General features: G+C 31.0%; 1 protein-coding gene across 5 annotated transcripts; it reads right to left on the bottom strand.

Annotated features, from left to right (window-relative positions):
- Window positions 1-11,093: 11,093 nt before the first annotated feature.
- CIPK018 (CBL-interacting protein kinase 18) lies at window positions 11,094-21,717 on the bottom strand. Of its 5 annotated transcripts, XM_010653180.3 has the most exons (16): window positions 21,467-21,558; window positions 20,985-21,091; window positions 18,325-18,559; window positions 17,946-18,008; window positions 17,553-17,624; window positions 16,468-16,575; window positions 16,268-16,348; window positions 15,098-15,151; window positions 14,877-15,002; window positions 14,705-14,794; window positions 13,489-13,611; window positions 13,263-13,373; window positions 12,449-12,562; window positions 12,288-12,344; window positions 12,130-12,204; window positions 11,094-11,509 (listed from the first exon to the last, which is right to left on the bottom strand). In XM_010653180.3, the coding sequence occupies exons 3-16, from the start codon at window positions 18,493-18,495 to the stop codon at window positions 11,435-11,437; spliced, it is 1,320 nt and encodes a 439-aa protein (XP_010651482.1). In that variant the 5' UTR covers window positions 18,496-18,559; window positions 20,985-21,091; window positions 21,467-21,558; the 3' UTR covers window positions 11,094-11,434. The 5 variants fall into 5 exon arrangements, with proteins under 5 accessions (XP_010651482.1, XP_010651485.1, XP_010651484.1 ...); XM_010653183.3 differs by lacking the exons at window positions 20,985-21,091; window positions 21,467-21,558 and adding an exon at window positions 21,612-21,717; XM_010653182.3 differs by lacking the exon at window positions 20,985-21,091 and having other exon boundaries at window positions 21,467-21,582.
- Between the last annotated feature and the right edge of the window lie 1,710 nt (window positions 21,718-23,427).

Genomic DNA, 23,427 nt, shown 5'->3' with positions numbered 1-23,427 from the left:
TAATAGTCCTAGGTATAAATTAGATTTTTTTTTTTTTTGTCTTCTCTATTTAATAAACTCTATTAACAAAAAAAATCAAAGAATTGGAGAACGTAGGGTTGAAGGTTTGGAGGCCTAGGGTTGGAAGTCCAGATTTTTCAGGTAAAATTTTAACCCTTAAATTTTTGTTTTAGATTTTTTAATTAGTATCGAATGTTAAAATAAATAAATAAATAATAAAAAATAAAAATTCTTTGGAAAATTTCAATCTAGGCTAGGGTTAGTTTATTTGAATTTTTTTCAATCAAAATATTGGAAATTATGAATATAGGTTGTTTTAGATGAATAGATACAAGCAATAGAATTTTAAAAAATAAAATAAAATAAAGTAAACTAAAGTAAAATAAAATAAAATAAAATAGGGTTTACGTGATTTTTTAAAAGTGTAGAAAAAAAAGGTTTTGTTGTGTGTATACAGTGACAATTAAAAAAATGTGTGTGTTTATAGGGAAGAATTAAGTGTATTGGAAAAAGAAAAATAAATAAATAAATAAATAATGGACGAGTGAGTGTGAGAGAGTAAAATTATATACATATATATATGAGAGACTTGTTGTGGTACAGGACAGGTTTGGTGGAAAACAATAAAAATGAGAGAATAGGAATATATTTTTTTAATATCTTTAAGGTTTTGAAAATGGGGATGTACAAGGTTAGGTTAGCTATTGGTTTAATAATAATGATACTACTAATAGATGTTAAGTAATAAAAAAAATAGAATTCAATTAGTGAAATAAAAGGGTAGTTTAATTAAATTAGTGATACATCCTTAAAATTAATTTGAAAATAAATTAAAATAAAAAGTTTTGTATAAATTAGAAATTTAGTAATTTTGCTTAAATAAGGAATAGATTAAATTATCTTTCATAATTAAAAATGTTAATTTGAAAACCTAAAATTTTTAGGATTGTCTAACCTATAATTTTAGATAAATAGTAATAGTTATTTATCTTATATTATGTTAGGTAAAGAGTAGATTTTTCATAATTAACTATTTTCTCCAATGTTTTTTAGGACTTCTTTTGAGGTAAAGGAAATTACTACAAATTTTGTGAAATGAAATCAATTTTTTTTTTATATATGTTATTTGAAATGTGTAAGTGTTATTTTTGCTTTTATACATAGATCAAATATATTTTTGCATGAGAAAATATATTAGAACTTTTCTTTTGTTTATAACAGAACATATGGAGATATTACGCTTTCGTAAGTTTGAATGAATAAAACAAAGAATTTGACTTTAGTTTGTTTGACCCATGTCAACAAGATATAATAGTTGACTTTTCGACTCTTCTCAACGGGATATAATAGTTGATCTTTACTTTTTTGTGGTGGGGAATGTAATTGATTTTGACTTCATCCTCCAAGAGTTTGGTTATAGGTTACTAGTACTAGTAGTGTTTAATTTCATCCACCTTAAAAGGAACAAATTTGAGGCTAGTCACCCATTTATAAAGTCTCGTTTAATTGGGTACCATTTGTTATTTGATGACCAAAGTAAAAATATTTTAGATGTATTTGATTTGGATTTGATGTGAAATGGTTTTGATATATATGAAAATATTTGGTTGAACAATTTAAAATGAATTAACATGTTTGAACTCAAATGTTTTTTTATAAAAATGATTATACCCTATATCTCCTATTTTCAAATATGATTCAAACTAGTTGATCCATGAAATTGTATTAATGTTCCTTATTAGGCTTTGATCTCATCCCCCTCTGTTGATAATTTTTCAGGTACTCTCAGTTTGGGCAAAGAGTAACGGTCATGATGGGAATTTGGCTTTATTAGGACGTTTGTTTAAACTTTATTTTGAGACTTTGTTTAAATGTTAGAATTTGATTACTCTTAGCTATTGTGTAAGTTTGAATTTGCTTGGACAATAATACTTTATTTGATATATTAGTTTTAAAGTTAATATTTGAAGATTTTAGAATTTTTTTTGTACTACTCTGAATAGGAATTTGGTAATTGGAAATTTTAGTTACAAGATGAATGTTTGTGTCATTTCCAACCTTTGGGCTTGAGATGTGAAATGATCATCATGCCCTTGGAGTGGGTTTTAGGGCGTGATATATATATATATATATATATATATATATATATATATATATATATATATATATATTTGTTGATTTGGATTGTTATCTCATGCATATCTTATGTATCTAGAATTAATTTTTGTTATATATATGATGCTCATATTTCTCTTTATTTCTTGTGGGATTTCCTATGTTTATATTTCAATTGCTTTGTCATTTTTGTGATGAAAAATGGGAAATCATTGAATATTTAACCCACTCGAATGGGTGAGATTGTTGAATATTTAATTCACTTAAAAAAAGAGAGTTATAAATAGGGAGAGATAAGGCGAGCATAGATATAACATATGCATGAACATAGAAATAAAGAAACTCCTTAATTTAGAGGGAGTTAGTTATTTTATTTAATTCATTAATTAAGGGAATTTAATTGAAATATTAGAGGAAATTGAACTTGAGATATTGGAGTAAACCAAATCAACCTTAGGAAGCATGACTTTAGAGTTCAAGAGAGATACCTGACATGGATGTTTCTTACAAAATATTATTGTTTGAATTGTTTCTCTCTAGAACTAATCTTAGTTCTAGAAGCTTTTTCCCATGGTTTTCATTGCTAATAATTTGGTTGGTAAACGCCCTTGCACTTTAGTGTTGAATTATTGGGTCTTATCTAATTTCTATTATTTTTGGTTGATTTGCATACATTTAAATTCCTCTTGAGCTTTGCTTTGTACTTTGGTGTCACTACAGAAATTTGTTCCTTATTCATGCTTTCACAAGGCATCAAACAAAACCTCCAACTATCCTATTTTACTTTCACAATATTATTTTATCCCTCACATTGTTTTACCGTTGGTATAGTTTTCTGTATGTGTGCAAGTTACAAGGTTGGAAGATAAGTACTACAAAGTGATGCAAAGCATTCCCTTAGTTAAATTTTAATTGAACGTTAATGTGTGTTATGTAAATTCCTTTATGAGAGTTCAAATGGGTTTATGGAACGATGTTTTGTCACAAAATTGCCAAAGGGAGAAATTGTTAGGACATTAAGTCTTGTTTATATGTTGACAATTTTATTCCTTTTAATGTCTAGCCATAAAAGTCTTTTTAGATAGTGACTTGCTCTACATTGAAGATCAAGGGTTGTTGTTCGTCCAACCAGGAAGTCACAGATATGTCTAAAAAGGTTTGGCTTGTGGCAATTAGGCTTCTTTGAGGTATAAAAATGTTCGATATCATTTTTCAAGGGTCGCTCAAGTGGTTAATCCCACTCAAATGATAAGGCCCGTTCAAGCGAATCACTCAAACTATGTAAGTCCACTCAAATGGCCATGAAAATCCTATCGAGTTTAAAAACAAATTTTGGATGAATTTCACTCAAACTCCATTTTGGAAACTTAAGATATCCAAACTCTTTGTGATTTTCACTTATAAATACCTCATTATAACCCCTTGAGGATTAAAGATTGTGAAGAGATCTTGAATATAGGAGATATGTCATTTGAGAGACTTCTCATTCTTAAGAGAAGGACTTTAAAGCCTAATTTGCCACACAATTATCGATATTTTATTAAAGGATTTGATTTTTGAATCTTGGGTTGAAGATCTTAATCCATTCAGAGTGGCCAAAGAATCTGTTAGGGAGCAATAGGGAGTTATTGCATAGTAGACATGAATCAAGTTATAGGTGCTGAAGAGTAAGTCTTTAGGGGTAAAGCGACTAGGTAAATTTGTGTAACTTGATTCCAAATAGTAGATTTAGATTGGTAGGTCTTAGACCTAGTGGTTTTTTATTTCTATAATTTGCGGGGGTTTTCCACATAAAAATCTTCTGTCTCATTACATATCTTTTTATTACTAATATTTTGGTTAATGATATTGACAACCTTATGATTGATTGATTAGTTTGTTATTGAGATTGTTGGGTTGGTTATCTTGAAAGTTATTGTAGTTATACCTATAACCAATTATTATTTTCTCTAACTTCTTTCAAAATATCTTTTGATTGATTTGTTGGGTTGTTATTGAGTTTGTTAGCTTGGTTATTATATTCCTAACATCTCTCAATAAGTATTTCAGATCTTACTAATTATATTATTTCATCTCTAACTATTCACAGGGTATCAATTATAGACATGGTTTTAAAAATTGGACCGGTTGGTCCGATTTGTCCAACTGTCAACTGACGGCCTTTCTAATCCAGTCCTCTCTTTTGAGTCAGACACCCATTGAATCGTTCACGAACCACCTGAATTGGCTATTGAGCTGATAGATCGAATGAATCGGGTGGTTCTCTAAGAACTGAATGGTTCAAAGTTCACCCCCTTCCGACCTTTTTTTTTTTTGGGCAAAATATGGCCCAAATTACTTTAAAGCTAATTATGCAGGCCCAACATCATGACCCACCAATCAGTTTCCTCCTTGTAGATGAATGAGGCTTCTAAAGCCCTTTTTATCTCCCTAAGTTTTCAATGTGGAATGAATATTTTATAGAAAAATTACATCTATGACTACACGAGGAAAGCTTGAACCCCCAACCATATGTTAAAGTAAAGTTGGCGACACCACTCTACTACACCCTCTTTGTTCTTAAAATTGATAAAAAAAAAAACAAATAAATTACATATGTTATTTAAAAATAATAATAATATATGTATATATATATATATATATATATATACACACACACATGATTTTTCTTCCATTTTCAATATATTTTCATATTTAAATATTATACATCTTTTATTTAATAAAATTTAAAATATTAATACATTTATATAAAAGATGAAGAAATAACTATCATTGATTTTTAATTTTATATATATTTTAAAATTATTTTAAATTTTAATAAAATATAAATTATATATTTATGATGTCACTAGTTCAACCGCAGTTCAACCATTGGTCCAACCACTAAATCGTGAACTAGTAACTTTTAGGTTCAATGATCAGTTTAGTTTTTAAAACATTGATTAGAAATAAAATAAAAAAAAATAGAATTTTATTAGAAAATACTTGGTGTTTACCCTTTTAGATACTCATGACTTCTTTGAAATTTCTTAGGATAAGAAAATTTGAGTATAATATATAAATATTTATTTAAATTTTCAAATCACTCATTCACCCACCCCCACTCCTCTCCCGCAGAGGTGTTCTCTATTGGACTTTCTGTGGTTTTTCTATACCCAATACTAGTGATTATTGGTAACACTTAATTATTAGTTATCCTATTTTTTTCTATCGTTATTTACCTCAAAACAAAGTTATAAAGAGTAGGAATGGTTAAAAAATCAAACATTAAATCAATAATCAATTTCACTCATTTAATAGTTTGAAGAATCTATTTTAAAAAGGAAATATTAGATTTTGGATGCAATTATGAGTTATAGAGCTCAAGTTAATCATTAGGGGCTAAGGATCTCAAAACCCTAAAATCACTCTACTTAAGGAACCCTTGTTTTCTATGTTCTATACCTTAAGTTGAATTGTGGAAAACACCAAACATGAATCAATTAAATTTAAAACCAATATTTATTTTGTTATTAATTTAGTTTCTTTTACTTAGTTTCACTTCATAAAAGTTACTTCACATATTGACTTTTATTTTAGGATTTAAATAAAAGTGATTCATTTATCCTAGTATTGACAAATTCCATAAGCCAGTCTTAGAGGATGATACCCGGAGTACTGCAAAAGCCATAGTGACTCTTTCTTTGGTTTTTCTTAACCAGAATTGCCACATAAAAAGGCTTAGTATTTTGGAAAACAGAGAAGATCGATCAACTTCCCATAAATGATGCCAATTATTTGTAAAAAATTTTCCTTTCAAATGGAAAAGGGGCAATCTAGAGCTCTCCGATAACTAGTAAACAAGGATTCATTAGGAAAAGACTTGGATACCCTCTCTAATGGCTTAGTTAGTGGACTTGTTGCCCTTTGCTTTCACACAAAATCTTTCTTTAGAGATGATATTCGCACATACCTAGGTCATTCACATGGTGGCTCTTTATAGGCGCCTCGTGTATGGGTCGTGCCTTGCTCTCTTACCATATCAACGCGCTTGCTCCATAATTCATCCTGAACCTCCTTTTGTCCATCCTAGATAGGATGAGAGCTAGTGAGGAAGGCATACAACACAAACAACCTCCTTTATCCCCTAACATCTACCAAGGTAATGGGGCTAAAGGTGCTTTGCAATCATGTCTATTTGCTTGTGCTATAAGTTAAATCCTCCCTACAAGGTTAGTCATGTGCATTATCCGATCACTTTCCCTAGGATGGGATACTCTAGTTCATACTTGGTTCCTATAAAGAGCACTCACTCCAAGATATATGGGCATGCCCAGACCTGATATGGGAATAGAGTAGAAAGGCACACTAACCCTAGGTTATCACATGACAAATGAAGTAACAGAAAATTGTTCTTAGTTTTTTCAAAAGTGTGTCAATTGAAGTTTGATATGAATGATAGTAATGTGGCACAATCTGGATTAACGAAAAGCAGAGATTCAATTATAGAGGCAAGCATTCCATTCCATGAGAGAGAAGATTCTAGGAAGCTTTCAGGATGTGGTTTACAAAACAAATTCTAAGATCAAGGAAAAAGAACATGGAAGCATTTGAAATAGATACATTCATTAAGAGACATGACGACAAACAATGATAGAGAGGACATAAGCAATTTCCAAGATTTCATTTTGAGTGTTATTAGTTTTAGAGCATTTGATTTGAGAGACAAGAATTATTGTGAAATAGTTCCACTATATTTTCCATTTTGTTTTTATATTTTGGTCTAATGTAGCTCAATCTTCAACATAATTTCAATACATCTACTTTCAACTTTATTCCAATCTCAAAATGAGTTTCAATGATGCTATGTTCCCTTGACTTTTGTTTGTTGTTTTAATTTAATGATGTCTAGATAAACTTCATAAGGCTTCAAGGGGTGAATGAATCAAGGGTAGTTCATACCTTAGGCTAGTCCTCCAATAGCCTATAACTAAACCGTGAGGTTCAAGAGAATCCTTCCATAGCCAATATCCACTACATTGATTGTGAAGGCCACAAGTCAAGCAATCTAAGGAGTAGGTTTGAGTATAGTTGCCATGGATTCACATGAGCTAAGTACCATTTTTATTTGAATGGTATTAGGGATTGAACTCGAACCCAAAAGTATTAGATTTAGTTCTTGACTCTATTTTTAACCTTAGGCCAAAAGCAACTAGTTAGGGAAAAAGACTAGTTTAAGGGTGGACTTTCCATTGGATTTCTAACCTTGAAAGTCTATTTTGTTTTCCTAGTTTTTAGTCATTTCTAGCTGGATCAATCTCCTATCCACCTCCCCAATTCTTGAGTGTCCCTCTCCCATTGTTCCATCTGTCTTTTACCCCCCTCCTCATCTTGTAAATCATCCTGCCCTCATGGAATCAACACCCTTACTCGGGCAATATAAAGCAAGTACAAGCACCGACATCTACCACAACCAGTCATCCACTCGAGGCTTTTAGCTCAGCTAATTGCGTCTTAGAGCATCCTTCTCTTTGATAAGAAGAGTTGCTCCATTGGGCACTAATTTGTCCTCCTCAGTTGGTGGCCATAAATCCTCTTAATTAATAACTTCTCATGATGTTGACAATATTAATGGCAACAACTAGCACATGACTACTACCTTTAAGTTCTCATTGTCCTCTAACACTTCATTTCGTTGAAGAAGTGATTGAACTTGTTGCTCAATCTGTAAAGTTATGTTTGGTTGTCAAAAATATTAAAGAAAGAAAAATAATAATAAAGAAAAATAATAATAAAGAAAAATTATTTTTTATTTTTGGTTTTATTATGAAAAATATAAATAAATAAATAAATAAATAGAATTAAAAAAATACTTACACATTATTAAATTATTTCATCTTTATATATAAAAAATTAAAATAAATAAAATAAATTTAAAATAAGATATAAAAATAATTCATCGATTTTAGCTGTAATTTTTACTCTTTTTTCTTTTTTCTTTCCTATTAATTTTCGGCAATGTGGAAGATCATTTTAAATCGAAACATCATCCTCCAACAACAAACCCCGTTAACACATTTTCTAAGATTTGGGGCTCATTTGGTTATATTTTTTTTACATTTATTTTTAAAAACTATTTTTTATTTTTTAATTTAAAAATAATTTTAAAAAAATTCATAAAATATAGATAAACGGACTCATGTTTTTCTTTTATTTTTAAAAATCGATAAAAATAACTTTTATTTATTCGAGAACAAATGGTAAAATAGTATCAAAAAATTTTAAAAATTATTTTAAAATTATAAGGTAAAACAAACACTTAATTTTATCCAAAAATTCATCCACTTATTCCCATCAACTATACCAAATTGTAAGGAAAACAAAACCCCCCAAAAAAAAAAAAATTTCTTTCTTCCCAATCGAAACAATACTCATGCAAAAAACACGTTGGGTTACTTTTTAGCGCTCATCTCGCTGCTACGAGGATTTTTATCCCGACATTTCTGACGTTTCTCCCGTCATTATCATTATTGTCTTGATCTTTACCCACCAAGTTTGCTAACTTACGTGTTAAATGACCATAATGCCCACCATTCATCTTCTCCTACGAACTTTGCATCACGTAAGACAAGGTGGTGAACGCCACGCTCCACGTGGACGCCGTGAATGTATGTGACAAAACTACTAGATAACCATGAAGTGTCCTAACCTAAGATTAATACTTAATGAGGTGGTGGCCGTCATTTTCATGTCGTGATCCCCGGAACCATCTTTCTTTGAAGTCAAACTTGGTGGGCCGTTAGTGCATGAACCAGAAAATGAGTAGATGCTGACTAGACAAGACCTCTCATGATGAATCATTCACTTGAATTGGTGGATACTCCTCTATGTTTCATACCTTAGCTCCATGTAGCTTCTCACATAATTTTGCTTTTTCTTCTTTCATTATATACCGTCCAAATTATGACAATAGAAAAATAAAAAAAAAATGATTATGTTTTTGTCATAAATACCTTATTGATAAATCAATTTAATAATTTAAAATAACTTCATAACTTTATAATATGATGTAAAATTAAAAATAATTTTAAGTAATAAATAAAATTAATTTATTTATTTTTAAGTTCATATCTTTATTTTACATTTTTATCCTATTTATTTTTATGATCTTTTTTATTAATTCACAACTTTCATTGTTACTCAACCTAATTTACCATAATTATAATTTATAAAAATAAATATATCAATTTGATGATTTATAATAAATTTTAAGTTAATTTTATCAAATAATCTTAATACTTAAAAATAAGAATTAAATAATAATTTTTAAGTCAACAACTTAGATTTCATTTAACTTAAAGTCAACTTAATTCAATAAAAAGTATTAAATTTTATCAAATGCTCTGTAAGAGTCTATTTGATAGTGATTTTAAGAAATGTTTCTAATTTTTCTAACACTCCAAAATTTTTATTTTTCAAGTAATTGACATATATATTATTATTTCTTTTATAATATTTTAAAGTTTTCCTCAATATTTTTACAAATTTTAATCAATTTCCATCTTATTGATATTTTTTATTAAAAATTTCATCGATATATCCTGATATATCATTAAAAACCGATATCCTCATCCTTGATAGTACCTACTAAGAAAAAGATCATGATTGTTGAATATGTATAATCAAATTTAGATCGTTAAACACCGATGCAAACGAATAAGAGTAAGATGCAAACAATGAGACCTACAAATGTATACAGCACTACCACGTAATTGAAGGTGCGTACCAAAAAGGTAAAATTCTACGGTGTAGTTATACCCCATTACTAAAACTCTTAATTGATATATATCATATATATATATATATATATATATATATATATATATACCCATCGATGTTCATTATCAGCATGATCAAAGGTTTAAAGGTTTTAGTGACGAACATTATCAACCATGGTTAAAGGTCTTAAGGTTTTAATGACAAATGATCAACGCCTGCTAGCATTAAAGACCCAATTTCTAGGTAGTGCAAGAAGAAAAATGAAAAAAAAAAAAAAAAAAAACTTTATTGAATCACCATCACTAAAATTCTTTATGGACGCCCTTATTCGAAATTAGAAGCCTATACACAATTTTTTGATGAAACTATTTTATAAAACATAACAAAAAATACATTTAACAACTAAAAACTATTTTTTATTTTTTATTCTTAAAAAATAAAAATAATATTCTTTTAGAGAACATTTTTTAATTATTTTCACTTGTGTTTTTAAAAACTCTTTAAAAAAATAATTATACAAACATGTAGAATAATTAAAAATAAAATATTAGATATAAAAATTATTTTTAGAACATATTTAAAATGATTCAAAACAGATAAAAGCATTTTAGATTTTCAAACAAACTTTTATTCTACAAAAATTAAAAAACAATTTTCAAAAACCGTTCTCAAAAACTATTTTTTAAAATTATTTTCCAAAACAGTTACAAAACAAACCCTTCATTTTTTTTATCTTAATAAAGCCACTCAAAATCAATTGACAAAAGTTGAACAATTACATGAATTGCTCCAACAATCCCAATCATCCCCTCTTACAATGAAAGAACAAATAATGACTATTCATACTCAAACAAATGATTATCTTGATTCATTAGAAATTGAACAGATAAAAGAAACTTCTTCCCAAGTTTCGAGATTTCTTCCATGATTAAAGTTTTTAGGGTTTCAATGACAAATCACATATGATGAATCAATACCATCACTAAAGCCTTAATTTCATTTCTAGTAGCATAAGAAGAAAAAGAGAAAAAAAAAAAAAAACTCTTTTTTGAATTATCATCCACAAAATTCTTTATTGATGCCCTTTTCTAAAAAGAGGAAAAAAAGGAAGGCCAATACTTTTGACCAAAATCCCAAGATAGCAACCAAAAAATTATATTAAATATCATCAGCTCAAAAGTGAGCAAAATAATATAGGAGGAACAAAAAGAACCAAAAAGTAAATATACAAATGGGTATGGGTATATATCTTCTTTTTCTTTTCCCCTTCATCAAGCATCATCCATAAATGATATTGCAATGTCAAAGAGTTCAAATTACACAGTGCACCTCAATGGGAACCACCCTTTGCTTTCCAAACATAATAACACAGGAAAACAATTAGTGAAGCCACGTGTCTCAAAATTCTACACAAAAAAAACCCAAAAAAACCCAAAAAAAGAAAAAGGCCAAAATGGTTTCATAAACAAAAGAATGGTTTCATAATGACAACACTAGAACATTAGCCAGGTACCTTGAGAGAAGACTGACATTCTGCCACCCTCCAAGGTGGGGGACATTCTTATTTCGTTTCTTGCATGTCATCCTCAGTTTTCCAAACCACATCCTCAAGGCAGGTCGAAAGATTTTTGTAGAACTGCATAGAAAAACAATGGTAAAAATGTTCAACAAGACTTAGGAAAGGGCATTGCTCGAGAAGTCACTTCTAAAATGCCTCACCCAAAGTATGAATTCAAATGTTTGCTAACTCTAGTTTCGAATTGTGTTTGTACATGGGTGTGGCTCACTGTGTTGTTGTGTGGATTAAGCTCTTCTTTGTGAACACAGAGACATAGGGGAATGTTTGCTAATTTTGGATTAGAATTGATGTGTCTTGAGCATGTGTATGTGCTCAGTATGTGGGTATGTGTGCATATGCCTGTATGTCCACACACCATGTGTGAGAGATTGATCCCAGACAAGATAAGGTAATTAGAGTAAGACCCTTCCTATGATGAACTGATACCTGCATGCAGGGGGCACAACCCAAAACCTGAACCCATACATCAAAACTGGCAGGCACCTCAATAACTCAACCTAGGGAACCCTATGGATATGGCCGGTCAAACTAGCTGATTCACGGCCAAACACTGTTTAATGAAATTCTATTCATTAACAATATAACCTGAATTGAGACATTGATATGGGGGAAAGTAAAATATGAATAAGAACAGACAAAGTAAAAAAAAAAAATCAAAATAAGCAAGGAAAGTGCACCTTATGGAACTCCAGAGTATCTCCCTTTGCTTTTCGAACCTCAACCATATGAAGAGAAGGTGCCACTTGAAATACCTAATATGCAGGAAATTTAGAAATATTATGAAAATGATGATAAACTCATTACATTTGTTTAATGAAGTTTCATTTTTATTTACCTCTGTAGCCACATTAAGGTTCCCTTTTCTCCCAGCTTTCATATTTTCAAGCCTCATCTGAAAGAAACCACAAAAAATCCCCTATTTTCAGACAAGAACTTAAAAAACTGGTACTCTACTCTAATCACAATAACATAGGTAGACAAGTTTATTTTGTTCACCTTATAGTTTTTCTTGTGAACATCAAACCCAAGAGGCTTCACAGCTTCTTCAATCTTATGAATTATCTCATTGGCAGGGCATTTTGACGTGAACCTCGTTTCTCTCTTGAATCCCTATACGCAATGACATACAAAACAAACCAAACAGAAGATAATGCAATAGTTACGACAAAGAAATGAAATCTCATACTTTAACCAAACAGTCTCAATACAAATTCTCATAAATGCCAGAAGAAATACAAAAATTATCTGAAATTTCATATAAATCATATGGCACGAACTGCACTCAAATCAAAAGATGCTACTGTCTCTTGTGAAACCTACACAAATAAGATTCAGTGGCTTTTATAACTTTAAAAGACAAAATTATGGGGGCAGATTTTGTTTCCAGTTCCACTGGACTGCCCTGGTTTAGTTCAATAACTACCATATTTCACAAGATGGCCTCACCTTAAGATACTGCCAGTCCATTGTTAATCTAAACCAAAAGAAGGGGTACAGAGACATAAAACCTCTTTAGCATCCAAATATGCAACAGCCAACAGGATTTATATGAAGACTGTTTTCCTTACATATGGGGAAAGAGCTTCAACACAAAAGAAGGGGTCTGGAGATGCAAAACCTCTTTGGCATGCACATATGCAACAGCCAGCAAGATTTATATGAAGACTGTTTTCCTTACGTATGGGTAAGGAGCTTCAGCACAACATCCAGTTTCCTTTTGCATGAATGAACAATTTGATAATTTATCAATCCATACAATATAGAATTTCCAAGGTAAAAGGAAAGAGGAAAATTTTTTTAACATGCAAACCTGTTCTATATCAAACAAATTCCCAAGGTTGAGCCCTCTTGACATGGAAATTAATTCAAATGCATTCATTGCTGCTGGTTGTTCCTCCGTTTTCTCTGTAACATGATGTTCCTGTAAGGTCAATAACAAACACTTAGACCATTTTTCTGTAGTAAACAAACAAGTCAAAACTTTCTTTGAAGTCATTACTGCATTACACTTAGGCAGAACTATATCTTTGACTCACTTCTGAATCTTTAAATACAGCTTCTACATCATCCAAGTTTGCATCTCCTTTCTCCTCAAACACAGGGGGCTTATAACCTTTCTTAAACCATTCATCTTCTAGAATTTCAGGGATTGTAATACGCTGCCATAGGATGCAATAAATCAGAGAGGTAAACCAAATAATTATAATGAGAATCATTTTTTTATTCATAAAAGAAAATAAACTAACCAAGTTTGTGATTAAATTAAATCATGTAATTTTAATTGCCAATAAATGTGTGGAAGGCGCAATCCAATCAGTACAGATTGAACTCTACATGCAAATAGATAATTCTCAATAATTTGACTTAATTAATTTAGATAAATCCATTTGTTTAAGAGTAAAGCCGAAAAGTCGAATAAATTAGAGGCTATGAAATAATATAATTTTGTCGATACTATGCCCAGACAAAATCCCAGCATGTTGACCATTACCCTGAAAACCCAACCTCTCAACAGGTCTAGAGAAACATGTGAAAGTTCCATAAATAATTTCTCACCATCAAAGAAATTGTTGAAGATTTGATAACTTGAACTAACTCGCACAAGATATGAGAAATATATAAATAAGAAATATGAAATAAAAACCAGATCCTTAGCAGGCGTAAATTGGATACCCAAATCCTTCAATTTCACCCAACATACCTGTGTTGACACGACATGACATGGGTGTGTGTATAGGATCCTCGTCAGACACTCCTATTTTACTTTGGGTGCTGTCTAATTTTTTCATTAATATCCTCTTAATTAACCGAATCCATGCAATGTAGCTATAGATTGCAACAAGGAATTAATATTGGAGGTGCATATTCAACTTATATGCATAACATGCTAGCATCATGCTGGATTTTGAGTCTTGTTCTGAACAGAAAAGCTCTGATATCTCACCTTGAGATGTAGCACAACTAAAACAGCAAGAAAAGGTATTCCTCGTATGCCACTATTTATCATTACATGATGCTCTATGAATATATCATTATGAGCATTCATGGTGCATGTAACTACTCTCTTAGCCTCATTGTTATTTTCATTCCATTCATCACAAAGTAGAAATGGCAGGTTTCAGTATAAACTTCATCCATTCCCAGAAAAGAGTTTTTAAAACTAGTGTCTATAATTTTTTTACTTATCTAATGTACAATCAATACTAAAACCATCAGCTTATTAACAGAATATGAAAAAGTATAAATGCTTACAGTCATAGGGTTGGGATCCAAAATGCGAGTTATCAATTTCATAGCACCGAAAGAGAGCCAAGGTGGACAAGTAAATTCTGCAGCTGATATCTGCATAAAGAGATAGTGAACTTAACAGAAAAAGATGGAGAAGAATAGGCGAAGTCTGCTGCAAAATTAATAAAATGCTCACTTTTTTATATAGGATCATAAGATTAGAATCATCAAAAGGCAAGTACCCTGCAAGCAATACAAAGAGTATAACACCACAGGACCACAAGTCTGCAGTTGCACCATCATAGCCTCTGTCATTAAGGACCTGAACAGCAAGACAGCACATTATTTCAAACCTGTGCATTAACAGGGAAAAAGAGGCATACATGTGGGAAGTCATAATCCAACAGCTGTCTGCACCTCAGGGGCAACATAGTTTGGAGTTCCACAGGTAGTGTGAAGCAGGCCATCATCCTGCCAAATAAACATCACTGTAAAAGTTAATTCCAAACCCTCTTAAGAGACACCATAGGACACACCAAATTAGATGTATATAGAAAGAAGGAAAAAGAGACTGCATGAAGTTCATTGAATTAGTGCAGTCTTTTGGTCATAGTTTTCTTTCTTTTTTTTTCTTTTTTTTTTTCCCTTCTGTTGATAACCAAGGAACCTTCCATGACAAATCCCTTTAGACTCCCCATGGGAACCCAAACCTTGGGGTGATGATCGCGCCTACCACAACCAACACCAGGTAATATAGGGATTCTCAATGGCACAAGTGGAATCTGAGACACTGCACCTTTGCTACACATCCTATCACTGGCCCTTACCATTGGGCAACGCCCAAACGGGCATAAATTTTTTTAATAATTGATAGCTTTCCTTTTTGTTTTTTTTTTTCTTTTTTTTTCCTCGTTATATGTAGATTAGAATTGTCTTCGTAATGGGTTAATGAAACCTATTTATACCTAGATCCTTCAATTTCATCTATACATTTAGACACATACTTGCATGCGACACTCATACCTAAACCCATGCAACATGTAATGAAACTACTAACCATCTATTTGGTTGTGGTTTGTTTCTGAAAATGGAACTGTTTGTGTTGGGATAGAGCTTTGGAAAGCATAACGTGATGTAACAGATTTTAGATTCATGCCTTGTTATTTCGCTGCGATACATTTAGAGAAACCTAGGGTAGAATGCATGTACCCTATTGAATCCAGGGCTAAGGAATGGAGTAATTCGGAGTTCCCAGCAGTTTGCCCATGCATTTGTGATCTGAAGTAAAAATCTCAAACCAGCTTTATAATTGGGAATAGATTGTTTCCTTTTTTTTAGTGTAATGATTTTAGGGTTGATCAATTCAGATCCAAGAAATTTTCCATTGATGAATAAATGGTTCATTTCTAAGAAATGTGATTATTTGGCGGAAAAAACTTCCGTCCCTTAAGATGATCCACTATCTTTTAATGGCAAATTGTACACGGAAAGGCACTTGGCAACAACAAAATAATATTAACAATTAAAGATGAACCAAGAAACATAATGGAGGCTTTGTAAACTCAGAAGTCATAATTTAACAATTACCCTGACTTGTTGGGACAATGCACTTAATCCAAAATCAGAAACTTTGAGGTTTCCATAAGCATCCAACAGCAGATTTTCTGGCTGCAACAAGAACCAAGAAAATAAGGAAGAAAAGAAGCTATTCAGTCATCCAGCAAAACTTATATCAAATTATATGTTCACATAACAGTTCAAGGTGTGAAAAAAATTGCCAAAATTACCTTTAAGTCTCTGTGGTAGACACCCCTACTGTGACAATAATCAACAGCATTAATAAGCTGCTGGAAATACCTTCGTGCTTCATCCTCCCTCATTCGCCCATGGTTTACCTTCACAACAAAAGGCCATTCACACAAATTTATGAGCTTTTTGAATTATCAGACTATGTAAATTAAAATTTTCGATCATTAAAATTCATCCCTAGTTACAGACTGTCTAAACACTCAGTATATCTATACATATAGAAGTCCATTCAATGGCAAACCCAGGAATTTCTCCTTTCGGGTGGTCTCTTTTTTTTCTTCCCCTTCTTTTTGTTTATCTCTTGTATAATAATAAATATATATATATATTGATAGGCGATCAAATTTTATCTATAAGGCAAAAGAAACAGAGGACCAAACTAAACAAGATATATATATGAGGCACCAAATGGCAATGTCACAAAAGATAGATCACAAAAAACAACTCTTTCAATACAATCATAACCAATCTACAAAGTCAATCATGTATAGTATGCCGTAAAACTGAGGGAAAACCGAAGGGTAAAGTGACTATGTTTAGGGCTTTTGAATTGCGACTCACATATTTTCTTGGGTCATGCTGAAAACATTGTTCTTGTATGAATATCCCATTATAGAGGGAGGGAGAGAACCACAATTCTAGAGTTCAACTGCAAATTATAAATCCTAATAAAGAAATTTTCAGAACTTTTAGGGGCCTAAGGGCCCAATATACCCTACCTTGGAACTAGAAGTGACACCAATGGCATTCAAATAGCACAAAATTCATGAATTAAGACATCTAAGCGTTGGAATTGATAAGCAATATAACAACTTACATGGTGCTTACAAGTTGCAAGAGATGGAAGTATATAACTTAGGTCTAAGCTGTGAGAAAAACCATGGTAATCTTTAATTTAGTGGAGGACGTGACCCTAGGTAAAACTGACTCATGGAATATGATTATGCAGTTGAGGATTCCTTCTTATATAAATATTTTTTTTTTTTTTTGTAATTTGCATCTCAAAGCCCCTAAAATTATAACAATAATGAGAAGATAAATGAGCATAGAATTCCTGACGTACAATTTTGTCAAAGAGCTCTCCCCCAGTAACAAACTCTAAAACAATGAATATCTTTGTCTTGCTCCCCATTACCTGAAAACAAAAACAAGAAAAAAAAATTTTAAAAAATAAAAGCGAAGAAAAATAAAAGAATTTAGCATTTTCCATCTGCATTCTTTGAGGAAGGAAAATTTGAGGAAACTAACAAAGTCAGGATTGATATACACAGCAACAAATCAGACAATAATAAAAATAATAATAAGAAGAAGAAGAAGGTGAAGAAGAAGAACAATAATAACAACAACCTTGATGCCAAAATCATGCTGAGATATATAGCTCCAGCCCACATGCATGTGCACACACAGAGAATATGCTCACATGCAACTATGCAGAGAGAAAGAGAGAGAGAGCTACCTCATATAAGCGAACAACATTTGGATGCTTTATTAGTTTCATTGTTGCTACTTCCCGCTTTATCTGCAAAAATTCCAATGAAAACATATAAGAAACCCAATACAATTGTTAAAAGATCATTTGATAATAGTCCAAAATACAAAACCCATAAGCTGCATTGGTGTGTTGAAATATTACTTTCCTTTTTATATCGCATAACAAGCCTCACAAAATGTAAAACTAGGTCTAAAGAACAATGAATGGTACACAACATGTAGAAGATTTTCACAATAACAAGGGAAATTAACTAAGAAATCAGTCTAGCTACACAAATAGAGAACATTTCCAAGATCTAAATACACAAAAAAGATTTATAATCATAGAGCCACCAAAAAGATACCTGTTCAGCCATTTTGTGTTTCAGAACCTTCTCTTTGTCCAGGATCTTTATAGCAACCGGTTCCCCAGTCTCAGAATTCCTTGCAAACTTGACTTTCGCAAATGTACCCTCCCCAATTGTCCTTCCCACCTCATATTTCCCAACTCGACGCTTGACTTTAGGTGGATTCATTCCTGATTGCAGATGAATCCTTCTTATACTTTAGCAGGTCTATATACTTCTTAAAAGGCTCTCCCTGTAATGCATATGCAGATATAAGTCCTGGCGCCCAACTTATAGACAGATAATTTTAGGAAATCTAGAATATATGGGTATTGTGAGCATCAGCATATGTAAACTTTCACGAGGACAAAAGTGTAAAAGCTGTATCTGGATAGATAATCCGATTGAACTTAGACGTAAGTACTGAGATGCTCGAGTATAATACAGAGTGAAAGCTTGAATAATAGGAGCTTTAAAACTAATAAATTACACTAAATATCTGTACATATAGCTATTTAAGTTTTGAAAAAGATTTTTATGGATGCTTATTAATAAAGAGAACACCATGGTGGTTTTTCAATCAGCAAAGTTGCCACTTTCACCCAAAAGAATCCAAATTCTAAGTATTAGGAAGCATTAGGGATATATTGATAAGTTGAGGATACACAAACCTCTTTCTTTATTGTGTCCAAATGTTAAAAGTCCTATTTCACACGTATCTCAAAATTATCCCATCATGTGTGTGGCCACTAGTATTATAAAGTATATGAATTCATAATAAGGAATGGCCATCTATATTGAATTATCAAATATAAAGTATAAAGAGGGTTTTGACCCTCTTGCCTTTGAAATTTCTGCTCAAATTTCTCATAGCATTCAAAAATAAAAATGAAGGAGCTATTGACATAAATAACTCTGTTGTTTCTCCAAACCTTAAACACAATTTTAATATGCATCTGTTTGTAACAAAATAACTTATTTCAAGCACTAATTCCAAAAAAGAAGGAATGATTTCAATTCCATGCAGTGTTGAAATGCCCCCAAAGTAGATTGATTAACCCAAGTTACATCTTGTGTTGTGGTGATTGTCTTCAAGAAAATTCATAAAAACACATGGCAAAAGAGAAGAGAGGAAGTTTTTCAATCACCAAATAAAATGTTCCTATCATGCCACAACTTTAAAAGTTAGGAAAAATGAAAATCAGGAAACAAATTTGTTGCACCAAAAAACAAAACAAAAAAAAAAAAAAACAAATAAACAGAAAAGAAAGTCCAAAAGTTTTAAAGATTTGGTTTGAAATTATAATCTTCAGCTGGCAGGTGGTTTGTTCAGAAAAAAGGGATGGATTGGGAAATGGATATTTAGATGGGCTCAATAGGGGCAACAACCAGAGGAGAGTTGTGTAGCATAAGCGAAGATTGTCTCAAGGCAGTGAGTTGTGTAGCATAAGAGAAGATCGCCTTGAGGCAGTAAGTTGCTAGAAGTCTAAGAAAAGGGTGTTGCATCCACTTCCTGTTTACACAATGACCTCCATCGTAGATTCATGAAGAACCATCCTTTATTGTTGAGAGGAGGGAGATAAGAAGTAGGACTGTTTTTGTGTTGATTTTTCTATTCTTTCTCATGTTTTCGTTTGCCCTTGTGGGTGCCTCCAACATACTTCACCTGCACTTGGATTGCACCATTTTCTGAACTTTTCTACAAATTCTCTATCACTTATCAAACAATTGGAACCAAATCTAGAGGTAGTGTGACTATTGTCCATCACTTTCTTTTTCTCTATATGATGCCCAAACACAAAATGCCAAATTCTTTATTTAAAAGAAAAAAAAAAGAGTAAAAAGAGAAATCCGTCAAAAGAAAACTTGTTAAAACTTAAACAATCCAACCATCCCAAACACCATAATCCTCCCACCAGTGAATCCAACAAGTATACACTTTAGCTCAAAACCCAATGAATGATCACTGCTCCATATTAGAAGTTTCGCTTACCATATAATATTCATATCAATTAAAAATAAGATTAAATCCCAGAGTTCAAAATATGAAAATTATGGCAAGTTACATTTTCAGAAAGCAGAATACTTAAGGCATGGACATTAAACACAATTGACAATGAGATTGCCACCACCAAAAGGACCAGATCATACTGGCTAATATCAGAAACAAAAACAATAAATCCCACATATAACCCCACTTATAGGATCACTAATAGTTACCACCAGATCACGAGAAAAAAAACCTAAAAAGCCAACTACAGACACCCCATATTCATATCAAACAGCTAGCTAGAGTGCCCAATTATGGAATTCATTATATATATCCCAGGATTTGTAACTCCAAGGTATTCATTGCGGCCGTAAAGAATAAACAAAGAAAAGAAATTTCTGAACTACAAGAAATGTTTAAAAATGATCTCTTTCTGAAGCATTTTTTTAACCTTTTCCCTTCTTTCCCCTCCCTTCTCCAGAGATCCAAACACAGGGAAAGGGATTATAACCAATACTGCAAGAATCAGGAGAATAAAGTAGAACCAAAAGAAGGATTACAACATACAAAAGCATGAACAGTCAGCACCCAAAAAAAAAAAGAAAAAGAAAAAGAAAAAGAAAAACAGCAAAGAAATTTGCTTAAACAGAGCAATATATATTGGAGAGAGAGCTAGAACCACAGTTACCCAAACTTCAAAATCTCAAAATCCCATATCACTGCAACACCCAATAGCATCCAGCTCTAACTATAATTCAACCTTATCATCTCAGTCAACAATATCCCCTCAACCAACTACCATTCACAAACACCAAAAAAAATGCTATCAACAGTAGAATTAAAATTTTGGTTTTGAATCTGACAACAAAGCTCAATAAAAAGGAAAAAACTTGTTTCTGAATTTGGAAACCCCCGCTTTATTTCCACCAATATCAGCAGCTCAGCACATCATAAAACCCCCAAATTTACCCTTAAAACAACTCCCCCTCAGAAACACAAAATCAAAATTTTCATTCAATTACCAAAGAACCAAAATAGAATATACCAAAGGCACAAAACCGACCAAGAATCTTCAAACTTTATCACAAACCCATGTACCCATCAACGCAATTGACACTTTTAAAGAACCAAAGTGAAAATTTTCAGCAGAAAAGAAGAAAACTACTGTACCCAAATCCCCGAAACAGCTGAACAATAGAGTCAAGGGCAAAGTTCAAAGCGAAATCAACCACATATATATACGTAACATCACAATAATTATTAAAAAAATTAATAATAGATTAAAAAGGCGCAATTAGAGAAAGAGAGGATATACTTGAACTTTATGGAGATGATAAGAAGAAAGCGTGGTTGGGGGGTCTACAGTGGCTTTTGGTATGGGTCAAAAGACAGACTAAGCTTTAATCCTTGACACCCATACTTATTTTTACCAACAACTGCTATACAATAACTAGTATAGCATAGGAAAAATGAATTCGAAAAGTGATAATACTTTAAAGGAAAATGGAAAAGAAAATTCTGTCAACAACCCTATCAGCTTTGAAAGGGGATGTGGACCACGTCTTTCATGTTTTCTTTGTCCTCTACTGAAACTGTGGCCACACAGTCTAGATGTGGGCAGCTGCACTGCTCATTATTTATAAAAAACCAAATTCTCACATTCTGGATTTTAATATTTAAAGGACTTGGTGGTATGACATGTAAGTCTTTATGAAGCAAGGATTTTCCTATCTGTGGTATGAATCTTTTGAAAATGTAAATTAATGTATTTGTTTTTAGTTTATACCCTGGTTCAAAAATTATTAATTTTATCTAGCAAGGTTTTATGATTTGACTATTTGGTTAAGTCACTGTCTACACAATCCATGGTATACAAATATTTCCATGTTTCCATATATTTCCTATTTTTTGGTTTTAAAAATGGAAAATCTTGAATTCTTATATAAAAAATATTTATATACCTTATGTATTTAAAAATATATATTTTAAAATTTTAAAAATAGTTTTTCAGAATACTAAAATGATGTTTGTTTTTTTACTGAATAGAGAAAGTCAAAACTAAAAATGACATGTTGATATCAATCAACATAATTGAATTTAATTTATTGACAATAAACTCATTTTAGTTATATTGATTAATATCAACATTTTTACGTTTAACTAAATAGAAGAAACTGAATATTTTGGTTTTAGCAAAAAAAAAAAAACGCCACCTCGATATTAGATAAAACATGGTATGTCTCAATTTTTTTAAAGGGTGTTTGATAATATAAATTTTAAATCATTAAAAACTAAACACCACCTAAAACCACTTAATTTGTTTAGTAAAAGAAAATTAAGTGATCATTTGTGGCTAAATACAATAAGTGAGTTTTAATTTTTATTCTATATTTATGGTTGTTGCAAAATACATATTTTTTATTATTAAATAATTTTATATGTCTTCTTTTATATTAAAATTTTTATTATTTGTTCTTTCATGTAATAGCATTAAAATTCTAAAAAAGAATCTATTTTAGTCCATTTATTAGAGTTATATTAAATCAAACTCTATTTTTAATTTATTAATATTAAAATTGAATTTCATTTATTTTCTATGATAAAATTAGAATTCTAGATAAAATCTACTAATCTATAAGAATTAATTTTCTATTAAAGGGTTGATGAAAAATTAAAATTGTATTTCTTCAAATGATTTTTAATAAAAGTAAATAAAAGTGATGATGAAATAAATTAGGTAATACATAATTTTTATTTATTATGAATTATTTATGATATGTAATTTTTTTGTTTCAATTTTATCTCAATTTTCTTATTATATATTACCTAAAAAAAAAATACTATATTTACTTATGAGAAAATTTGAAGAAAAGAAATTTAAAAGAAAAATAGAAGGAAAAATATAGTGAATAAAAAATTTAGTTGGTTGTCCATTGATTAATTTTATTCTCTACAAAGTAAAATTTAAGGTAAGTCTTTAAATAAATCATTTCTTGCTCTTTTTTGGATATATTTTTTTAAAGATACATGTTAATGATAAGATGTTTTTTAGATTAAATGTTAAAAAGAGAGAAATTCTTATTGTTATAAAGGGTTAGGAAGTCAAAAAAAGAAAAAAATAATAATTAATG

The sequence above is a fragment of the Vitis vinifera genome, chromosome 6 (assembly GCF_030704535.1).
Source record: "Vitis vinifera cultivar Pinot Noir 40024 chromosome 6, ASM3070453v1".
Classification (NCBI taxonomy): Eukaryota; Viridiplantae; Streptophyta; class Magnoliopsida; order Vitales; family Vitaceae; genus Vitis; species Vitis vinifera.
This window is presented reverse-complemented; position numbering and strand designations above follow the sequence as displayed.